Raw genomic sequence first — 22,490 nt, forward strand, 5'->3', positions numbered from 1 at the left:
TCTTGAGTGCCATATTTTTCTTATTTAGACTATTCACCTGCTCCCTTTACCAACTTTGCTCTGATTTTTAACTCCCCGACTTTTATTTCTGCAGCTAAAACCTTCTATCATTCACCTCCATATCAAAGTTACAAAACACTCCAGGAATAAGCATGTTCTCCCTACCATATATCCTACTTCCCTTCCCCCTTAAAAGACTAATTAGAATTCATTCCTGGTCAACAATTTGAATGTCGCAATGAGCTGACATTGTCACGTGCTGTTTTTTCTGACTCTGTTGGCGATCTAGATGCTAGGTCTCCAAATGCCATCTGTGTTTCGAATCTGCTTGATAAATGCCCTCTAATCTTTGTGTAAGTCCACTGTGGTTGGTTTCAGATGTTTGTGAGTCAAAGGGACTTTACTTCATTTTTCTCATTTTTCTCTAAGTGGTCTAAGTGGGTGAGGTTGCTGTGGATTTCCAGCCTTTCACATGTCCTGTGACTCATACTCTATTTGTATATAGCTTTTACCTTCAATAGTAATCTTGTTTCATATCGTTTGCCTTTCCAATTGAAGTTTAGGCATGAAGGGTGCCTCCATCTGTTGCCTGAGTCATGAGTTCACTCTTCTCAGGATCCCCAGGATCTGACATTGTTTCACCATGAGCGATTTTCTATGTCTATGATTTGATTTTGCTATTCAATGTTTTTCTCCTTCAGTGTGAGAAGAATTTGTACACCTCTTATCCATCGCTCAATTCGTCTAGAATAAAAATACTGTCCTTCAGGTTTTAAATATCCTTTTATTCAGATTATACAGTGTTGACTAGTAACTGAGTAAAGACTTCTTTCAATCAGCATGACATGTCAACTACAAGGATTACCCCCAATGGTTAATCTTCATTTAACAAACGTCTTCTAGTGTTTATTCAATAATTTGAATGCTCATTGTATTTAGAAATTTGAGATATAACACATAATCTTTTATAACCTAGGCCCCAACAAATAACAATATATACATCAGGAGTCACATAAATGTACTTTTACCAATCAATACTTCTCATGCATTTCAGTGTTAGGTATTTAGTCTCATGGCAGCCACTCTTCCGTCTTTGCCTCTATCACCGGTAGGATGGTGTCTCACTCTTGGATCACTACTCATCTACCTTGCTCTCTCTGATAACCTGTCATAATTGCTATTTCAGATTCTATTCATTATTGGTATCTGTGAACCAAGTTTTAATGCCCAGTGCATGTTTGACCACCCAATGATATTTAGATTGGAAAGCACCACTGCAATATCTAAAAATTAATATATATGCCTAGCTGCTTTCAGCCTAAGCATTTGGCCAAGTATGCTGGATAAAATACCCTATGCCACTGTTCTTCCTGATAAATCAGTCCGTAATTACACTGCCTCTTTCCAAAAGTGTGCAATTACACCCACAATTCCCTACCATATGACAAAAGTGTGCCTCTCTGTAAATACTTTTGCCAATCTATCTTCCCATTTGTGTTTAAAAATGTTCTTATTAGAATACAAGCCCATGGGATAAGGCATTATAGAGGGTAGACATAGCATGTTTATTGGCTCCAATTGCAGAAAGTCATCTTTAATAGATTCCACAACCCTTACCCCATGTAAGACTTGTCGCATCGAGGTGTGAGGTCTGCTCCCAAGTCCCAGGAGTCTGCCCGAGTGTCATCCGTGTGGAGTGTGCAGTTAGAGTATAAGGGCCACATGCACCAAACTCAGGATTTGCAAATCCTAAAATAGCGAATCTTAAGAAATCGCTATTTAGGATTCGCACTTCCCTATGCATGTAGGAATCACCCAAAAAAATGCGATTCCTACAAATAATTGCGACTCGCAAATTGCAAATCGCAATTAAGGAATTGCTTCCCATTCATTCCTATGTGCTTTGAGGCCCATAGGAATGAATGGGAATTGCATGCTCAATTTGCGAGTACCAAATAGGTACTCGCAAATTGGGCCTGCAATTTCAAGGGTGGCAAAATGACACCCTGTTGCACCCCTGAAATTGAGATGCTACCACATGTTGCGCACATACATGCCCCAAGGGTATGTGTGTGTGTGTGTGTGTGTAACATGAAACTTTGAAAAATGCACTTTAGTGCATTTTTCAAAGTTTTTGCAAATTACCTTCAAGTTCAAATTGATGGTAATTTGCGATCCCTAATTGCAAATATGCAATTTGGAATTGCATCATGTATTGCAGTTAGGTAATCGCAATTTGCGATTCCCTAAATGCATTCGCAATTTAAGTAATCGGAAATTTTGTGATTACTTAAATTAAGAATTTGCATTTGGGTTGATGCATCCCAAATGCAAAAATAATGGTCGCAAAGGGGCAGATTCTGCGAATCTTCCCGTTTGCAATCGGTATTTTCGTTGATGCATGTGCCCCTAAGTCTCCTACCAACAGTATACCAGCTGCGGACTATGCTTTATGCTTATGATTTTTAGTAAACAATTTATCCAAATCAACATGCCTCCGGAATAAGCAGATTATGCAGCATCATACAACTGCCCTTGCCATTTTTTTCAGTTTGGGTAACTCCTGAGAGGCCAGGTATGTTTCCTGCAAGCAGGTGACATGCAAAGTCCTCCTTCTCAAATTGGAAAAAACACAATGTCTCTCGGTTGAAATGCCCAGTACTTTAACATTCCATGATAATACAATTATAGCAAGCCTGCATTGTATGACCTATAAGGGGGTAATACATTCAGCTTAGGCAAGGCGCTCATGGCACACATCGCATCTTGATGCTGTGCTCCATACATGAGTGGTCTCAAACATCTTGTATCCATGAACAGGCACCATTCCTCCATCCACAAGAAGCATGTGCATGTACATCAAGGTCTCATTGTCCGTGCTGGTGGGTCCAACAGAACTACCCAACCCGGCCAGGAGTTCGGAACTTACATGGCCACCCAAAAACAAACTACAAACGTCAGAACATGCTATGTGTGTCTGAATCATAAGGGAACCAAGTGCAAGAGGGCGACTGCTAAGAAGATCGTGCAGCCCCTGGGCCTCCCTGAGCCCACTTCAATATGAGTAACCATACTGACAATAAATACATACTTAACCCATCATTTACAGTCAAGCCAGGGCACGTAAAAGAGCCCTTATCAGGGTCCATCGTCTTGAGCCACTCATATATAATGACCATCTCTGCAATCAAGAAGCAGCAAAAGAATGGAAACAGAGGAGGAATAAATTCAAAGGCTATCATCATTAGTCATTGGCATGATCTCTGGCCCGTGCTTTAGTTCATTATCATCCACTTCTGTGGGGCTGTCTCCTGCACTCATGGGTGTTTTACCCCCAGTGTTCGGTAGTTCAACAGAGGGTCTATATTGAGTCAGTTGTGCAATAAAGTGGGCATGTTCACTCGCTGTCTGTTCCCTAGTTGGATTGTTCCTGGTTTGTTTTCCACGTTGCGTGCTCCTTCATCTCCTTAATCTACCAGATGTTGGTTGGGTTCATCTGATTGAATCCCAGTGGATTTCAACCATTGCCAGAAGTTCTTCCGAATACCAAAGAAGCAAAGAAACCCCCCTGGCTAGACACATAAGAAGCTTCGGCTTCACACTGGTGTCTTATGCGGACGACACACAGATAATAGTGTCTATCAGCAGCTCATCCTCTAAGACCGCAGTTCGATTCAAAGACTGCATGAAGCACATAGGGAAGTGGATGCAGGATAACTGTTTAAAGATGACTACATCCAAAACAGAGGTCATGCTCTCGGCAACATGCCAGTTAACTGGTTAGACAGATGGTGGCTGAATCATATGGGCTCTCCTCCGACACCTGTTAAAAAAAGTAAAAAATCTTGGAGTTTTCTTTGACACCAAACTGTCCTTTGAAACCCAGATTAATCTGCTTGCTTTTTCATTCTTAAAATCCTGAAAAAAGTACTTCCACTTATCCCACTTTAGCTTAGAAAAACAGTAGTCCCAGCGCTTATTGCCTCCAGGCTGGACCTTCTTACAAGTGCAAGCAGGCGTAGTATACATAAACTTCAGATGACGCAGAATGCCGCAGCTAGAGTCCTGCTTGGGCTCACCCGCTATGTCTCTGCCTCCAAGGCTCTCGCATAGTTACACTGGCTGCCTATCAGCAAACGCATTCACTTCAAAGCATTGTGCATTGCGTTTAAGGCTACACATGGCCTTGCTCCTTGGCAACTTTCGCAACTTTTCAATCCTTACATTCCGGCCAGATCACTCAGATCATCAGACAGCGGCAACCTTATCATCCCCAAGGCATACAAAGTTAAATGGGGAGGATAAAGCTTTGTATACGCCACCTCCAAACTTTGGAACTCCCTGCCTAGTTTTCTCAAAAAATAATCCAATCTGCTTAATTTTAGAAAGCACCTAAAAACCTGGCTCTACTAACGTTTTTCCATCCCACCTTTGCTTGCCTACCTTTGTTAAAGTGCCTAGACACCTCCGGATATATGTAGCGCTATATCAACTCTTCATTTCATGTGACATTATCTTGTACAACCCGGAGTCTTGCAGGGAACAGAAGAGCATATGGAAAATTCAATTGATGCAGTTTCCATTTGACAGTTGGGTAGGAGTTTCTCTGTCTTTGAATTTGAGCAGTGTAACCAGGGAACATATGCAGTTCACTACCTGCTATTTTCCAAGGGCCATGTTTTCGAGCAGTCTGCTATCTTTGTTCCCTCACCCTATAATTAACCATAGCCCATGGTGGCACACCTGGCGTCGGCTTTTGACCCTAGTCTTTGTCCTCTGTTCACAGACAGTAGCTTTGGGGTGGTGCCCATCATAAATGTTAGAGCTCAGTCCATCCTCCAAGAAGAGCTCCCAGGATAGGGCCCGTTTGCCCTCTAGAATGCCCATCGCTTAGATGATGTTATGTCATAATCAGCTTTCTGCGTCATCTACACAGGCTTGTAGGTGTAGGCTTTCTCTGCATTGTTCCTCAATGGTTTTTTGTAGTGTTGCAAGCACTGGCGAAAGGTTCAATAAGGATATCTCCATGACCAACATCTTTGCTTTTAAGTTCTTGTAGTCCTCTCGTGGGAAGTTAATGTCAATTGCCAATGTGTCAATTTACACTTCTAAGGTGCCCTTCATGTCCGAAGTAGCTTGCAGAATTTGATTGAGCTTAGTAGAGTGCTCATTCAATGAGCTGTAGTGATGCTGCACCTCTGTCCGTTGGCACCATGGAGGCCATTTCAGAGCCTTTTGTATTGCCAGGCTTCAGGTTCTTCGGGGCATATCTACAAGGCGGCGATAAAAAATTATCGCCGTTTTCGGCCGAAAAGCGGCGATAATGTTATCGCTATATCAGCAAGGTCACGCTATTGCGTGAAACCTTGCCTTAGCGCCTGAATTCTGAACGCCTATCTTTGCATCTCTAATGAGATGCACAGTGGGCGTTCCTCCCCAGGATAATGGGAGAAATGTCGCTAAGCGACATTTTTCCTATTATCAAGCCTCACGCAAAGCAGCATAGCGACAAGAAAAGTAGCGATAACCTCTGTTATCGCTACTTTCCATACGCCTGCTTTGAAACTGACTTAGCCATGATATCCTATGGAAGGTGGATATCATGGCTAAGTATGTGAGGCCCTATCAGCAAGCTATCGCCAAAGTTCGTGGGATTATCGCTGGGTTTCCAGCGATAATCTCACGTTTGGCAGTGAGCGCTAGGATTTTTACCACTTTTGAGATAAGCGTTGCTAATAGCACGGTATCTCAGCGATAAAAATCCACGCTAGCCGGCGATAATTATCCTAGCGCTAAGTGCGCTTAGCGATAATTATCACCGGTTGTTGCTGATATGCCCCTTGGTTTTTACATTTGCAGGGCTGAAATAGTCAACATTTGATGCAAGCCATTGTAGAGCGCCTATTGTCAGCACAGCACCATGGCTGTTTTGAAGATCTGGCTACTGTTCAACTTGACTAAGGAGTAACCCACCCTCCCACGTAAAATATGCACCGTTACCATCTATTAGGGTGCAGCCCCTGATTACATGTGTCAACAAGACAGTCGGAGGGAGAATTTCCGTAAAAGGGAGTTTGATCAATCATCAAGGGAGATCTACTGCAGGTCAGCGCGCCCTCAAGCAGGACAGAAAACACTAATAAATGCTTGGTGTTGGTCTGATCACTCAATAGTTTAAAGCTTGGTATCATAAACTCAGTTCCTTCACAGCGCCCCTCTAGGGGGGTGTCTCAGTCATCTGTGCTACCCCGCCAACAAGCTCGGCATGGCGAGAGGAACAAAACACCCCCTTTCATTCAGCAGTCCTGATAAACATGGGGTAAAGCAGCCTACCTCCATCCTCAGAGGTTTTCTCCAGTGGGTTCACTTCCTGCCACTAATTTGGTTTTCCATTCAAGGTGTAACCTGGGCCCTGTGTCTAATGTCTCAGGGGCCAACTCCACCAGACCACGCATCCCGCAAGTGACTTCAGTTATGGCAGGATGTAATCTCTCGTTGCTCCATGTCTGTCTGCAGGAGTGGGCAGCTGACCCGCTCCCATAGTTCATGTTCCAGGTCGGTAGTTGAGCCCTCTCCGATGGGGGTGCTACTTCACCAGGGCCACATCACTCCAGGAAGAGTCTGGCCATTCTCCTTTCACAGAGCACGGGGCTAGTTCATACCCCCAATGTGTAAGAAGACGCTGCAGTACATGTGTCATAGGTGCCATCTTGCAGACTTTGTCGTTTGCTGGGCGCCCCAGCTCATAGCAATCCCTTCTGAAACTCAAACCCAGCATCAGTGCCCCACATGCTGCACACAATTGCCGTAGGTAGACATCAAGGTGAGTTTTTGAGTGAAAGCCCAGGAGATGCTCAAAAGTGCAGCCTACGCCAATCCCTGCTCAGCAAAGCCTCCCTTCCCACAGGTCCATAATAGCCTTTTTCAGTTCTAGCAGCTCTTTTTTCAGGTCTCTCTTAAGTGTTGCCAAGTCGTCTCTTAGTCCCTGGATTAGACTTTCTGTAAATGTTTTGGCTATGGTGCTTTAGTTTCCTTAGAATCAGCCTTGGCCTTTCTTGCAGTAGGGTGAGTAGTGCGTTTGCTTACTAGTTATTTTGCCAATTGACCGTTATGTCCTTTGGCTCAAGTCATCTGGGTATTTGTAATCAGTTCATACTGTGTTCTTGTTGTGTCCGGCAGGTGTGCGATCACTTTCACAAGTTCTCATTTCTTCAGGCGTTGGTCCTGCCTCCACGGTTGATGCTTGATGTACTCTTTACAGTACGTATGGTTTTGGGCTTCGCTTCTTTACCACTACTTGCTCCACTATAATTAGTGACCACACATTGTCCCAGTGACAGGGAATATCCCTTTCGGCCCACTCACCCTGAAGATTGTTGTGTGCCTCTGCAGTTTCAGCAGTCACGGTTTGATTAGGCTTACTGTAGCTTTGACATTTAAGGGGACCAAATTAAGGGATGTTACAGGTAGGCTAACTTGCTGGAAAATTGAGCACGACTACAGCATTTTAGTAGTTAATTTCACAAACTGTGGAGACAGCACACAATATCTACTCTGGAAGACTTGCAATACCAGTGAAGCCTGCACTCATGATCCCCCAAAGCAACCTGTCAATAATATGAAAGCCTAGCAGATTGGGACCATCAATTTCAACTCAATAGAGGTTGGAAGATGGGGGATCTAGGGTAGCCAAAATGCAAACAAACCCCCCAAAAACATTGTAGTGCTCCAAAATATCCTTACATCTGTTCTTCTACTACTTTGTTGCTTCTATTTATGATCCAGAACTCGCATCAGGTTTGTGTTGATTTTTTAGCGCAGACTCAATGTAAAGTTTAGGTTAGTATTTACAATCCAACACAAATCCCGATTTGATGCAAGGGTGCCTGCGTTGGTGCTAGGCAGCACATAATGCGCCAGTGCAGGGAGAGAGCGGGAATGCGTCATATAATGTTAAATGTGCTGCTTTCCTGCCCTTTTCCTGGAATGCAATGCGGCGCAGCAAGGTGTTTTGCTGCGCTGCATTGAGTGACATTTTAATCAATCTGCCCCTTAGTCTACTGCTGCCCTCAGAATCGAATGAGTGCATTTACATGGTTGCAACCATTGACACAGGATCAAGTCGTGCCATGGTGTTGAGGATGCAGCTGCCGCTATCTTATGAATATAGGTCACACCAATTTTCTTGCCCCAGTAGGAAGTTCTCATAAGTGTACATATTGTCATGGATCCAGGAAGTTTCAGTGTTGCTTGTAATTGTGTTCAGCCAAGTGGTCTTGTTGACAGGTGCACTTATTGTTCATCTGTAGCTAGAAAGGTAGGTATTTCTACAAGCGCAAGTCTGAGTTTGTAGGTGGCTGTTTTTTTTAATGACTTAGTAATACTCGTTGTTCCCTCCGGTCTAAGAAGGTGATATGATCTTTTATTTCAACCTCTTGTCTGCGGCTTCAGTGACACATTAACACACCGAAGCGCTGAACATGGCAGCTGTTCACTTCCTAGTATTTCTCACACACAGCTCACCATGGTAGCAGCTGCCACAGTCCAGTCTCATCTCGGGGCACCCACTGCCCCGGTCCTCTCACTCCCCAAGTTGATTATGAACAATCTGGGTATCTGGACGTATCCACACGCTCGCACTTCTTTTCTTGCCTCCCAAGCTAGCCAAGCTCCCAACTATCTTGCAAGGAAGCACTTCCAGGTCAGGATCACAGTACCTGTCCCTGGCAGGATCTTTTGGGTCTAGCCACCTTGCACATTAGTCTTGACAACAACGCTGCGGTCCCACTCATGTAGCTAACTCTGCAATAGGGCATGGTCTGCCTCAAAAAAAGGTCCAAAGAAAGAAGAGCAGAGCTGAGTGGTAGCACTAAGAAGAGACAATGCATGTGTACAATAGCTTACGATTTTTAAAGAATTTAGGAAGTATGTGGAAGCAGATACTCAGCCGTCATCTTGTTTGGCCCAATTTTCATGGCCCTTCATGCGTGAAAATTTATAATGTGTTGCCATGGAACATGCTAGAGCATTTAGTCTGATAATAATGTCAATGTAAAAGAAAAAAAAAATCAGTGTTATATTATTTTATTTTTCCAGCTAAAACTATGAGTCCCGAAGTCTTGGAATACACAATAAAGGATTTACAATCAAGCACATTGTATAATGTTTATATCACAGCAAGAACGAAGGGTGGCGAGACCAATGGTACCAGTATTCAATTTAGCACACTAAATTATGGTAAGTACTTATGAATAATATCTTACCTATACATTGCTTGCATGCTTTGTAGTAACAATGCTGTATATGGCTATCATAGAAAGCCCCTATTGTCAACAACTAGATTGAAATGTGGTTAGTTACTTCAGTGGTTACTACTGCTGTGACATTGTAGGAAGAAGCACTTTCTTCCCTTTTGTTATGCCGTCTGGTCCTGTTCTCCCGAGACCTAAGCACAGTGAAAGAATGGCATTTGGTGTCTCCCCTGCCTTCTGCCTCTCTCGGGTTTCCACAGACCACAGGGAGGGGGAGCTTCAGGCAGAACTGTGGTTGCGCCATCCGCCTTCACCTATCAGTATGGATCTCTGCCGACCTTCACTGACAGGACGAAATCGGCACAGAGAAGTAGTTTCACAAACCTACTGTCAGTGCAGTGCAGGCTTTCTGCTTTCTGCTTTCAGTATCTGATAGAGACTTCTAGCGCAGATTCTTTACATTAGTCTCCCGCTCTCACTCGCACGTACTGCTCCATCAGTGCCAGAAGCTTCCCAAAGGAGTGAGTCACGGCTGCCAGGTGGCCCCGGGCCATGCGTGGCACTTTCAATCCGAGCAGAACTCCCACCCCGCGTGCACACGCCTCGAGGCGCACTACAAACACTGTTCAGTTTTGCGTGTAGTCACAGTTCTACCACAGAAATGTACACATTCTATTGCTTACAGACTTCAAGCCCATTGCACTCTAGCTGCAAAACCGATCCATTCATGTGAGTGTTTTAGTACAACGCGCACACAGCGCACTTTCAGTTCTGTGCCGGTGCGAATTACAGCGCGCCATGGGTATACACAGACGTTGCCCAAGGTGGCTATTGACAAACACTGAATGGGTTTCAAGCCGATATCCAAAAAACAATACATTGATATACAGAGCACGCGCACAGTTTTGCGTGTAGCCACAGTTCTAACACAGAAATGTACACATTCTATTGCTTACAGACTTACAGCCCATTGCACTCTAGCCTGTGGGCCCTGTGAACTGTGGAGAATACAAAGTCGGACTCGCATGTTCAGCACAAACTCCCCCATCCTCCCCCACCCTCCCAAAAAATGGAAAGGCACAAGTTTAAAAGGGCTCCGTTTATCATCGGAATGGCACCAACATCGTATTTCTGGCTATGGCTCCTCACACTGTCTCATTAAGCAAGCCCCCCCCTCAGCCGCTGCCAAACCGATACATTCATGTGAGTGTTTGAGTACAACGCGTACACAGCGCACTTTCAGTTCTGTGCCGGTGCTGATTACAGCGCGCCATGGGTATACACAGGCACTGCCCAAGGTGGCTATTGACAAACGCTGTATAGGTTTCACGCTGCCAAACCGATCCATTCATGTGAGTGTTTTAGTACAACGCACACACAGCGCGCTTTCAGATCTGTGCCGGTGCTCATTACAGCGCGCCATGGGTATACACAAGCACTGCCCAAGGTGGCTATTGACAAACGCTGTATAGGTTTCACGCTGCCAAACCGATCCATTCATGTGAGTGTTTTAGTACAACGCGCACACAGCGCACTTTCAGTTCTGTGCCGGTGCTCATTACAGCGCGCCATGGGTATACACAGGCACTGCCCAAGATGGCTATTAACAAACGCTGTATAGGTTTCATGCTGCCAAACACATCCATTCATGTGATTGTTTCAGTACAACGCGCACACAGCGCGCTTTCAGATCTGTGCCAGTGCTCATTACAGCGCGCCATGGGTATACACAAGCACTGCCCAAGGTGGCTATTGACAAACGCTGTATAGGTTTCACGCTGCCAAACCGATCCATTCATGTGAGTGTTTTAGTACAACGCGCACACAGCGCGCTTTCAGATCTGTGCCGGTGCTCATTACAGCGCGCCATGGGTATACACAAGCACTGCCCAAGGTGGCTATTGACAAACGCTGTATAGGTTTCACGCTGCCAAACACATCCATTCATGTGAGTGTTTTAGTACAACGCGCACACAGCGCACTTTCAGTTCTGTGCCGGTGCTCATTACAGCGCGCCAGGGGTATACACAGGCACTGCCCAGGGTGGCTATTAACAAACGCTGTATAGCACACAAACAAGACACAAAACCACACACTCAAACACACACACACAACTACACACACAAAACACACACACAACCACACAGAGAGACACAAAATCACACACATACAACCACACACAAACCCACACACACACTCAACCACACACACTAACAGAACAAAAAACCACACACAAACAGACACACACAACCACACACACATAACCAAACACACACACATAACCAAAACCACACACAACCACACACACACACACACACTCAACCACACACACTCAACCACAAACACACACACACACACACACACACACACACACAACCGAACACACAACCACACACACAACCACACATACAACCACACATACAACCACACATACAACCACACACCTACAAACACACACAAACACACACACACACACACACACTCAATCACACACACACTCAACCACACGCACACACACTCAACCACACACACACACACTCAACCACACACACACACGCACTCAACCACACACACACACACTCAACCACACACACACACACAACAACACACACACACAACTACACACACACACACAACCACAAACAATTTTTGGGCTGACAGCATAAATACGCTGTCAACAAACCCGATGAACACTCGGGAAAATTTAGAAAGTCACCCCCAACTTTCAAACCATCTTGCTGTTGCAAAGTGTGTGCTGTACACATGGCAACACCGTGCCACAGCGCACTGTTGCAAGGAATGCTTTGATCCTCGGAGGCTAACAGACCTCACTCTCTGCATTAGTTAACCCCGTCTTGGCACTGCATGAAAACAGGGTACACACTGTCCACCATGAAGTGAGACATTGTCCTCGGGGCTGGAGATCCTATTTAGCAATCTGCTTTAAACATTGTGATTCATTTAGGCCATTAAACATAAAGGAGCACTGGGAACGCTGATAACATGGATTCCATTTTGAGTATTGACTACAAATTTTAAAAAGCACGCAGTACTGAAAAAAGCATTTACACTGCAATAGGTCTCGCATTTAAAAACAGGCATTTGCAATGCACTAGATCTCGCATTGACACGAGTTTGAGATATTGGCATTGCACATAACAATGCATTTTTTTGGGGATTACTTTTTGAATACTTAAATAGAAAGGATTTGTTATTTACAATACCAATAGCTCCAACTCCAATAAATGCGAGACCTATTGCATTGCAAATGCTTGTTTTTCTTTCAGTAGCGCAGATCTGGGAAGAGCTACTCCGTAGTCAATTTTTCACAAACCTTTTTTTTTCGTTTTGTCCAAGGTTTTTTCCTTGTGGTGTGGGTGGCATGTCATCCAAGAAGGCCGGCTTAAAGCCCTGCAGTGCCTGTCACCACACTATATCCGTGATGGACCCGCACCTTGTATGCCTTTGGTGCCGTGAGCACGACTAGGACCGGAAGGCTTGCTCTGATTGCTGCACTATGCACTAGAAGGCCTTGAGGGAGTGATCCCCCAAACGTCTGGCGGCTCAGTGTTCGATGCCGCAATGATCTAGAGCCTGGTTGAGAGGAAGATCCCAGGAACAGTCGTGGAGTCCGAAAAGCTCATTGCACTTAAAGTCATAGGGCCAATCTGGTAGGTCCTACCAAAAGAAGAAGAAGAAGTGAAAGCGTGCTTCAACTTCACCTTGTTTGTTGGCCTGTAAGACGAGGGAGCGTAACTCAAGGCCTGTCTCCATGGTTAAGCCAGCAACTGGACCAGCTCCGTACCTCCCTGAGTTTTTGGGAGCCGGAGAGACCCCCCCCAATTGAGAAAGTTTTATGAGTCTATGTACTTCATGTTTTGGGTGGCCCGTTCCCTTTGGCACTCCTTCAGGTCACGCAGGTTCAGGAGGGGCCCCTACTAGATCAACACCGGCTGCTCTGGCACCAGTAGAGCACCAGGGATCCACAGATGTATCTGGATCGGTGCCAATTGTGCCATGTTGACCTTCCCCAGTGCCAGTCGAAAGGTTGACGCTCGCGGCATTGACTATTAACGTGTTGAAGTCACACCTGACTCTCTGCCCTATGGTGGCGCGTTCCCCATTTACATTTCTGAATCTGACACGGAACTGGGGGGGCATCGCCCGACACTGACTCCACAGCCAACTGGAGCATGCTTTCCAGACCAGAGCCTGAGCCCTTTTCTTCTGGGCTAGAACTTGGGGAGGAGTAGAAGGGGTCGCTGGACCCTGAAGAATACCGCCTTATGATACCAACATGGACTAGTGTGAGGATTTGGCAGATATCTCTCCAGATACTGGCATGCTCTCTCTCTCCAATGTGGCTGCGGAGGAGGGAGCTTCATTTGCAATGGTGGTGTGGAGGGCGGATGAGATCCTGGACCTTAGCTTGCCCTTGGTGGCAGTCAAGACAAATGTCTTCACAGAAGTACTTCAATCGAGAGTGCCCCCTTTAGATCCGCTTCTCCCATTCAATGAAGCACGTACTGATGTCATGCTTGGGACTTGGCCCAAGCCCAACACAGGGGCTCCTGTAAACCGGACAATTGACCGCCGCCACCGCCCCACTCCAGGGGACCCCAAATTCCTTGCTGAACACCCTACCCCAGAGAGCCTGGTGGTATAAGCCTCTACTTCCCACATGAATACTGGCGCTTTCCTAACCGTACTGTTGGATTAGGAATCCAAAAGGCTGGACAACTTAGGCAAGAAAATGTTTTCTTCCACCTGCCAGGCGTTGTGGTCTGTGAACACTGAATGCTTTTTGGCCCGCTATTACCACGCTCTGTGGGACACGGTTGCACCGGTGTTATCAAAGATTCTAGAGATGGCCTGAGCCGTGCTCTCCCAGGCTGTTGCTGATGGGAGGGTTGCAGTGAAGTTCACCCTTCAACGTGGAATGAACAGCACCGACTTACTGGGCAGAACGGTTTTGTCGACAGTGGCCCTGTGGGGCCATGCCTGGTTGAGGACTACTGGCTTTTCTGGGGATGTACAATCATCACCTATGGACATGCCCTTTTATGGCTCCCATCTTGTTGGAGACAAGACATAATCTGGACTGGAGCTCTTTAAGCACAGCAGGACTAGGACCAGGTCATTGGGCCTTTTCATGGCTCCTTGCCACCCCATTCTTCCTTGCGCTCCTTTCGTGGCCAAGGAAGGGACTTCCAGCCATGTCATTATCTGCCCAGCCAGCGCAGTGTGTAAGATTCCCAGTCTCATCGTGGCTGAGGAGGGTACTCATAGACCCTGTGGGTTGGGCAGCCAGTGGTTGGGCAAGTCCACCACTTCCCTGGCAGCCGCAGCCCCCAAGCCCTTATAGTCTACCCTCTTACCAATATGAGTAGCCAGTGGGGGGGGCAGTATTCATCGGACCTGTGGGTTTTGCAGATTGTCCAAAGGGGCTACTCCCTCCCCTTCGAGACTACCCCTCCATCCATGCCACCCACTTACGACAGGCTGACAGAGGACCACTTATCTCTTCTCCACTAACAAGTGACGTCTTTCTTGGCCCAGGTAGCCATACTGAGAGTACTGATGCCAGAAGTGGGTCGTGGTTGCTATTCCAGTTACCTTCTGGTGCCCAAAAAGGACGCAAGCCTTCGTCCTATCCTCAGCCTGCGCTGTCTCAATTTCTTCCTTGTTATACCTGGCATCCTTGGCGTGGTTTTCCCTGACTTTTTGCCTCTACCTCCTGTGTTTTTTTATGCTGGATTTAGTTTTTGCTGCTTTGGGCACTTTGCCACTGCTGATCAGTGTCAAAGTGCAAGTGCTCCCTGTATAAATTGGTATGGTGATTGGTTCTCCCTGAATGGCATATTTGTTTTACCAATACGTCCCTAGTAAAGTGTACTGAGTGTGCCAGGACTGGTGAATCAAATGCTACTAGTGGTCCTGCAGCACTGATTGTGCCACCCACCTGAGTAGCTTTGAAAAGATGTCTAAGGCCTGTCACCGCGGTGCCTGTGCACAGTTTGTTAACTGCCATGTCCCCTTGGCAAGTTCACCCACTTGCCAGGCCCTCCCCTCCCCTTTTAGTACACATAGGACACCACTATAGTAGGCCCAAGGTACCCCGCTGGGCAGGGTGCAGTGTATGTGAAAGGTAGGACATGTACTGGTGTGTGTAACATCTCCTGATAGTGAAATAATGCCAATTTCATTTTTTCAATATTGAAAGGCTATCTTGTCCCATAGGACAGATTGGGGAATGCTTTGTGACATCTGACAAGCATATCTTCCCATAGGGACAAAATAGAAAAGTGGAGTTTGGTATCCCTGAACTCAGAATTTAATAACACATCTTTTAGAAAAGATGGTTTTTAAATTGTGTGTTTTAAAATTGCAATTTTAGAAAGTGGCTATTTTCTTGGCCAACTATCCTCTGTGCCTCTGCCTGTTTGTAGATTGACAGTCTGGTTTCAGTGGGACAGAGACAGAGGATGTGTATTCCCTGTAGAAAGCCTCTGGGGGGTTGAGGTGTGCCTGGCCCTTCCTGGATGACCCAGCCCTGAGATGAATAGACCCTGGCTGCAGGTAGAGTGGTGGGAGATTTACCTTACACCTGAATGGAGCCTGTCTCCTTTGCACAGTGCTGTCCCCACCCACTGTGGTCATGCTGCACCAAGTGAATGCAGAACTGGTTTGGACTGGGTTCAGAGACCCTTACTTCAAAGACATCAAAGATATTTTGGGGTATTAGTATGTGCCCTAAACCCCCAGTAAATTAGACTACTTCATGAATCAAGAGAAACTTTTGTCAAGGAGAAGAGCTGGAGAGACTGAGGGCGAAGCGCTGCCCCTTTGCTGTGTGCTGTCTGGAGCTGTCCTGCAGTAGCTGATTCTACCAAGGAAAGGAAAAGGACTGTGCTGTGTCCACCCCCTGCTTGAGAGGAGTCTTCAAGGGCCTGTGTGTGCTAGCCTCCTGTTGTAGGAAACTCAGGGATATCAAAGTTTCCAAGTTTTGTTTGTCAATCTGCACTGTATGTGCATCTGTGCAGTGCTCTGTGACCGTGTACCTCTATGGGGCTTGGAAGCACTGGGTGCTTGCTCGTGCTCCCATTGAGGAAGAGGCCGTCTGAGGAAATCTGGTCCGATTACCGCCTTTGGCCCGAGTCCGGGATACCAGCTCCCCTGGTGTGCCTAGACAGTGGCATGCGAGGCGTTGTCTGACAAAAGTCCCCAGCGCTGAAGACCCGCCCAGCAGGAAGTCCAGCCGAGCTGCCGGGCCGCAAGAGTGTGCTCCGGGCCTGAATGAAGTGCTGCGCTTCCCCCGCCGCTGACCGCGACTGACTGCTGTGAAGACCTGCACTGCCCTGCCCCAGAATCAAGGGGGCCTTGGGCCGGTGTGTCTCCGGATGTCCCTGGAGCAGTATTAGCCTTCCCCGCTACCGGAGAGACAACTGGGGCCCCGTCAATCGTGAGTGGACGGAGTGCGGGTCGCACAGCAACCCCTTCCGAGCATGAGGAGAACCGGAGGTGTGCGTCTCAAACCCAGGTAACACTCAGCCCAGCATACTGAGCCGCGACGCCCTGTTCTCCCTTCTAAGCTGTGACACTTGATGGGGGCATGCTTTCTTCAGTGAAGTGATTACGGGGGCATACTTGCTTCTTCAACATCGTGCGGGCCTGTTTTACTTGTTTGCAGTGAAGTGATTACGGGGGCATACTTTCTTCATTGACATCGTACGGGGCCCTGTTTTACTTGTTACGCCATTATTTGAGATCGTGCGTGTCTATGTGGGGACTGTGAATTGGGGAGCCTGAACCTTTTGTGGGATACAACCTAACTACTCAGAATCAGATAAGATATTTTTTGCAGATATTAGGACCTTTGTGCCCCGTGGGACTCAAGACCAGGACTGCATCCCGGCTACCTGACACCCAGAGCTTGCTCTTACTTAGGTGACCCAGGAAAGTTGTTACATCCCTTGCCCCCAGTACAAGGAACAGGTCTTTGCTAACGTGATTTGTGAAACTACTACATCCTTTTTAAAAGCAACATAAAGGATATGTTATTTTTTTTACATACCTCGGTGTGGAGTGTCCTTTGCGGTGGTCTAAGGTGACCTTGGTGCATATGTGAGTGTGTGATGCGCAAACGCTTTACACATTGCCTCTAAGATAAGCCTGACTGCTCGTGCCAAGCTACCAAGGGGGTGAGCAGGGGTTATCTTCAGTGTGTAACTCCCTTACCTGACTAGACTGGTGGTTTCTGCCTTGCTTAGGTGCAAGCCGTAGCCAACCAGAACCCCATTTCTAACATTCTGAATGGTAGCATTGGTCTTGCAGGACACATATTTTTACAGCCCCGTCCTGCCTGCGCACAGATGTTACTTGCGGTTTAAGAGTGGGCCACGAGGGCTTTTAATTTGCCGCCCTCCCCTTTGGCCTCAGCAGCACCCATGGTTGTAGCTCATCTGTGGAGACCTATCTCGACGACTGGCTGTTGAAGGCGGGCTCCCCCCAGGCTGTCGACTCCTACCTTCACACTAGGGTGGACCTCCTGCATTCGCTGGGGTTCACTATCAACATGCCGAAGTCACACCTGACTCTCTCTCAGATGCTCCCTTTTCTTGACTCGTTGCAGTTTTGATCCTATCCTCCTGAATGGCGAGTTCAGGTAATTCAGGCTATGGTACCAATGTTTCAGCCTCTATCCTAGATTTTGGTGAGACTGACTCTGAGGCTTCTGGGCCTCATGGCCTCCTACATCCTGCTGGCGACACATGTCCAGTGACACATACAGGGTTTGCAGTGAAGACCTGAATCCATAGATGCAGGATCAGGGGAATCTCTCTTACATGGTCCAGATCTCAGAGGGACACCACAGTGGATGAACTCAGCCGAAGATGCCTAGCTGGTCACGAATGGCATCCCCTTCAGGAGGTGGTGCAAGGTCTCTTTCAGCAGTGGGGAGAGCCTTGGTTAGATCTGTTTGCCACCGCTGAGAACACGCAATGTGAGCAGTTCTGCGCACTGAAGTTTCCAAGGTGGCTCTTGCTCTGCTACGCTTTTTGTCTCAAGTGGAGCTCAGGCCTCATATACGCCTTTCCACCCATACCACCCTTGCCCAGAGTTCACAAGATCAGGAATGATCGTGCATAAGTCATCCTTGTGGCTCTGGATTGGGCATAGAGGGACTGGTATCCTGAGCTGTTGAGCATAGCTATCGGTCCTCCAATCAGGATGCCCCTTCGGAAGGATCTTCTGTCGCAGCAGCAGGGGAGGGTTCTCCACCAGAACATGTCAAAGGTACGCCTTCTTGTGTGGACAGCATTTAACCTTCCTCCCAAAGTTGGTAACATTATCTTGACAGCCAGGCATCCTCCACCAAGATGGTTTATGCCTGCCGTTGGGGTAAATATGTGGCATGGTGTACAGAAAGACAGATCAATCCCCTTTCTGATCCCCTTTGCTCGTTTTCTCATTTTCATCCTTTCCCTTGCCTGGCAGGGCTCTGCTCCGGGCACTCTGAAGAGTTGTCTCTCTTCTACTTCAGATTTTCTGTGGTTGCCTGATCATCCAGCCCTCTTCAAATACCGTATTTTAAATAAACTTCTGAAAGGTTTACATTTGTTTCCACCTTCTCCGTCCATTATGTCCCGGTGGGACCTGAATCTTGTCCTCACTTTCCTTACGTGGGCTCCCTTTGAGGTCTTGCACAACTGTCCTTTAAGGCTCCTTTCCATCAAGACGGCCTTCATGGTAGCAATATTATCTGTCCAGAGGGTTAGTGTGCTTCAGTCTTTTTCCTCCAATCCTCCTTATCTGAATACCTACCCAGACAAACTGGTGCTTCATATGAGAGTTCCTTTCTCTCTGAAAGTGGTCACTCCATTTCACATAGGCCAATCCATCACACTGCCTAATTTTTATGCTCCGCTTCATCCCTCCAAGGAAGAGGAGCGACTTCACCATCTGGACTCAAAAAGAGCATTGTCATTCAACATTAATCGCAAATGAGAGTTCCGGGTGGATGGCCAATTCTTCGTGGGGTATGTCAGAGTGAAGAAAGGATGGGCCATACAGAAAAGGGCCATTTCACAGTGAATCGTGCTCTATATCAAAATCTGTTCCACATTGGATAAGAATCAACCCCCTGAGGGTTTGTGTACTCATTCTAACAGAGCTAAAGCTGCAACCACTACATTAGCACACAGATGTCTGGTACTGCCTGGATTGTCAGGTCTGTAGGGATGGGCATTTTGCCCGTTCGGTCCTGCAAGACTTCCTAGTTTGAAATTAGTCTCCAACCCACCTCCGGGCTGCTATTGCTTGGGTATCTATTCTAAGGTAAGGAATCTGCAGCTAGAAGTCTCTATCAGATGAACAAGCTACTTACCTTCCGTAAATCCTTATCTGGTAGAGACTCTATCTAGCTGCAGATTCCTTACTGACCAACCCAATCCAACCTCCCCGGTCTGTGATCTGATTTTTAGGGTCAGGGCTTTCCCCTTTCAGGGCCCTAGTTTTCCATACCAGTGGTCAGTGTATTTCATGGCTCTATGCTTCTGGTGTGGAAAGTCACGAAAAGTAACTGACAGCGTCCTGGGGTGGCACCTATTTAGGCACCGCGTACGTCACTTCCAGCGTGGACGAGGCCAACGACGCCATGTAGAGCCAAACAATGGCACCCACCGACACACAGGGGTACTGCTCATGAAATGTTTCCGGATCTAGTCTGATGCCTGGGTATAATTCTAAGGTAAAGAATCTGCAGCTAGATAAAGTTTCTAGTAGCTAAGAAGTTATCAAAGGTAAGAAACTTGTTCGTCAAAGCAGAGAGTATGGCTCTGAGCAGGGAAGGTGTTGGATGGCATAGTGGGTGATGGGGGTAGGTGGCAGGAGGTTAGTCTTCTGTTAACACTAGGAGGGCAGGCCATGTTATGTATCACCCCTCCCCTAAATAGTCCTTGCTCCTATATTTATTTTGTAAGTAGGGGCAAATGATTTGGGAAGGCCATATATAACATAAAAATATAGATGCCTAAAATGTGAGTAGCAGAGATGATTTTCACATCAGGTTTCTCAGTGACATTATAGCCGATTTGAGCTTCATAAACAAAGAGGAAAAAGCCTCTATGAATAGTTTTTGTGCAGGAAAGTATCCTTACCGGCACAAAAACTATTCTGAGCACAATGCAGGCAGCCTTACTTTGTGACACAAGGAGGCCTGCATTGGCGCTAGGCTGCCTAAAGTACACCAACTCTAGGAGAACAGAACTGCACCAAATCTTTGTATATATAGCACTGTTCTGTTCTATGCTTTTCAGGCAACACTGTGCAGCAACTTCTCTCGCTGCACTGCCTTGCGTTATATTTGTAAATATGACCCAAAAGGTGAAAACTTTGCCTTATGGTTCTGATTATATTTGGGCTGGTAATCCCTACTCTGGTGCACATTTCTCAAACACCCAGCATTTCCTCTTCACTCCCCACACACATTTTGCCAGGTAAAATCTGGGGAAATCTCTGCTGTAATGCCCAGAGGACTGGTGGTGGTTCTCCTAAACACCCATCACACCTCTTTCCCTGGGAGGAGTAGGTCTTGCAGATCCCACATACTTAAGGCTTGACAGGAATATCTGGTGGAGAGGAGACTGATAAATTATACGTTTCAATGTGTCACCAAACCTAAATATCCTCTTTGCTTTGAAGTTAGCTGTTACTAATGTCTTCCCCACATTGTTTTACTTAGAGACCTAAATATATCAGTAACATCTTGAACTCTATAAAGTAAAGGCAACAAACGCAGCTCTCTATGGAGCTGAACTCTGGGGCAACACAGGCTCTAACTAGTTGAGTCTGGTAGAGATCAGATTTCTAAGGCATCTTACTAACCTCCTATAGAGCACCCCTGCCCTCTCCTGCTACAGGACATGGGGCTGAATCCAATCTCTTTCACAATCCAGATGAGACTCCTACGGGCACATCATCAAGGCCAGGCGATAAAATTATCGCCGCTTTAGCGTCCGTTTTCGGACGGAAAGCGGCGATAATTTTATCGCCTTATCAGCAAGGTCACGCTATCGCGTGAATCCTTGCCTTATCGCCCTTTCCCTCAACGCCCATCTTCACATCTCTAATGAGATGCAAAGTGGGCGTTCCACCCCAAGATAATGGGAGAAATGTCGCTAAGCGACATTTCTCCTATTATCTAGCCACACGCTAACCTGCAGGCTGACAAGAAAAGTAGCGATAACCTCGGTTATCGCTTCTTTCCTTACGCCTGCTTTGCAACTAATTTTATCGCCTTATCAGCAAGGTCACGCTATCGCGTGAATCCTTTCCTTATCGCCCTTTCCCTCAACGCCCATCTTCGCATCTCTAATGAGATGCAAAGTGGGCGTTCCACCCCAAGATAATGGGAGAAATGTCGCTAAGCGACATTTCTCCTATTATCTAGCCACACGCTAACCTGCAGACTGACAAGAAAAGTAGCGATAACCTCGGTTATCGCTTCTTTCCTTACGCCTGCTTTGCAACTGACTTAGCCATGCTATCCTATGGAAGGTGGATATCATGGCTAAGTCTGCCTTGCCCTGTCAGCAAGCTTTCGCCAAACATTGTGCGATTATCGCTGGATTTCCAGCGATAATCGCACAGTTGGCAGCTTGCGCGTTGAATTTTATCGCTTTGGAGATAAGCGTTGCTGATAGCACGCTATCTCTGCAATAAAATTCAACGTTGGCCAGCGATAATTATCCTCGCGATAAGAGCGCTGAACGATAATTATCACCTGGCCTTGATGATATGCCCCCTAGTTTTTTGGGACAGGCTCTGTTCAACTCCCAAACTAGAATCTTATAGGTAGCCATTGAGGGGGCTTCTAAAAACAACAGGCCACCTAAGAATCTCTTGGTTGTCCTACTTTAAAAAAACCTTAGCCCTTGAAACACTCCCTGGGACAACCCAGAAGAGGCTTCCCGGTACTCATAACAACTGATAAAGGACCGGTGTAGGGATTACCTCTGAGGTGAAAAGATCACAATTTGCAGGTCTGACAGACAAGTTTCTTGATCACAAGATAATGCCATCATATGAAGCTTCACTTGAGGCCATACAAGGCTCTCTCCCAAGGCAGCTTTACCTGAAATTCAGGTTAGCACAGTTTACCTATAAATGGGAAAACTCAAAAAGACCTATCAAATATTTCCCAGTATGTAGCAATGCTCCTGAATCAATTTCACACTT

The 22,490-nt window shown here is 46.6% G+C and overlaps 1 protein-coding gene across 5 annotated transcripts in view; it reads left to right on the forward strand.

Moving 5' to 3' along the window:
- Nucleotides 1-22,490, forward strand: part of IL31RA (interleukin 31 receptor A) — a 1,058,288-nt gene that overhangs the window by 934,572 nt on the left and 101,226 nt on the right. For all 5 annotated transcript variants that reach the window (XM_085631330.1, XM_085631336.1, XM_085631333.1 and 2 more), the window contains one exon: nucleotides 9,097-9,237. In XM_085631330.1, coding sequence (XP_085487456.1) covers nucleotides 9,097-9,237 — 141 coding nt within the window. The remainder of the gene's footprint in view (nucleotides 1-9,096; nucleotides 9,238-22,490) is intronic.

Source organism: Triturus cristatus, chromosome 2_1, assembly GCF_964204655.1.
Source record: "Triturus cristatus chromosome 2_1, aTriCri1.1, whole genome shotgun sequence".
NCBI lineage: Eukaryota > Metazoa > Chordata > Amphibia > Caudata > Salamandridae > Triturus > Triturus cristatus.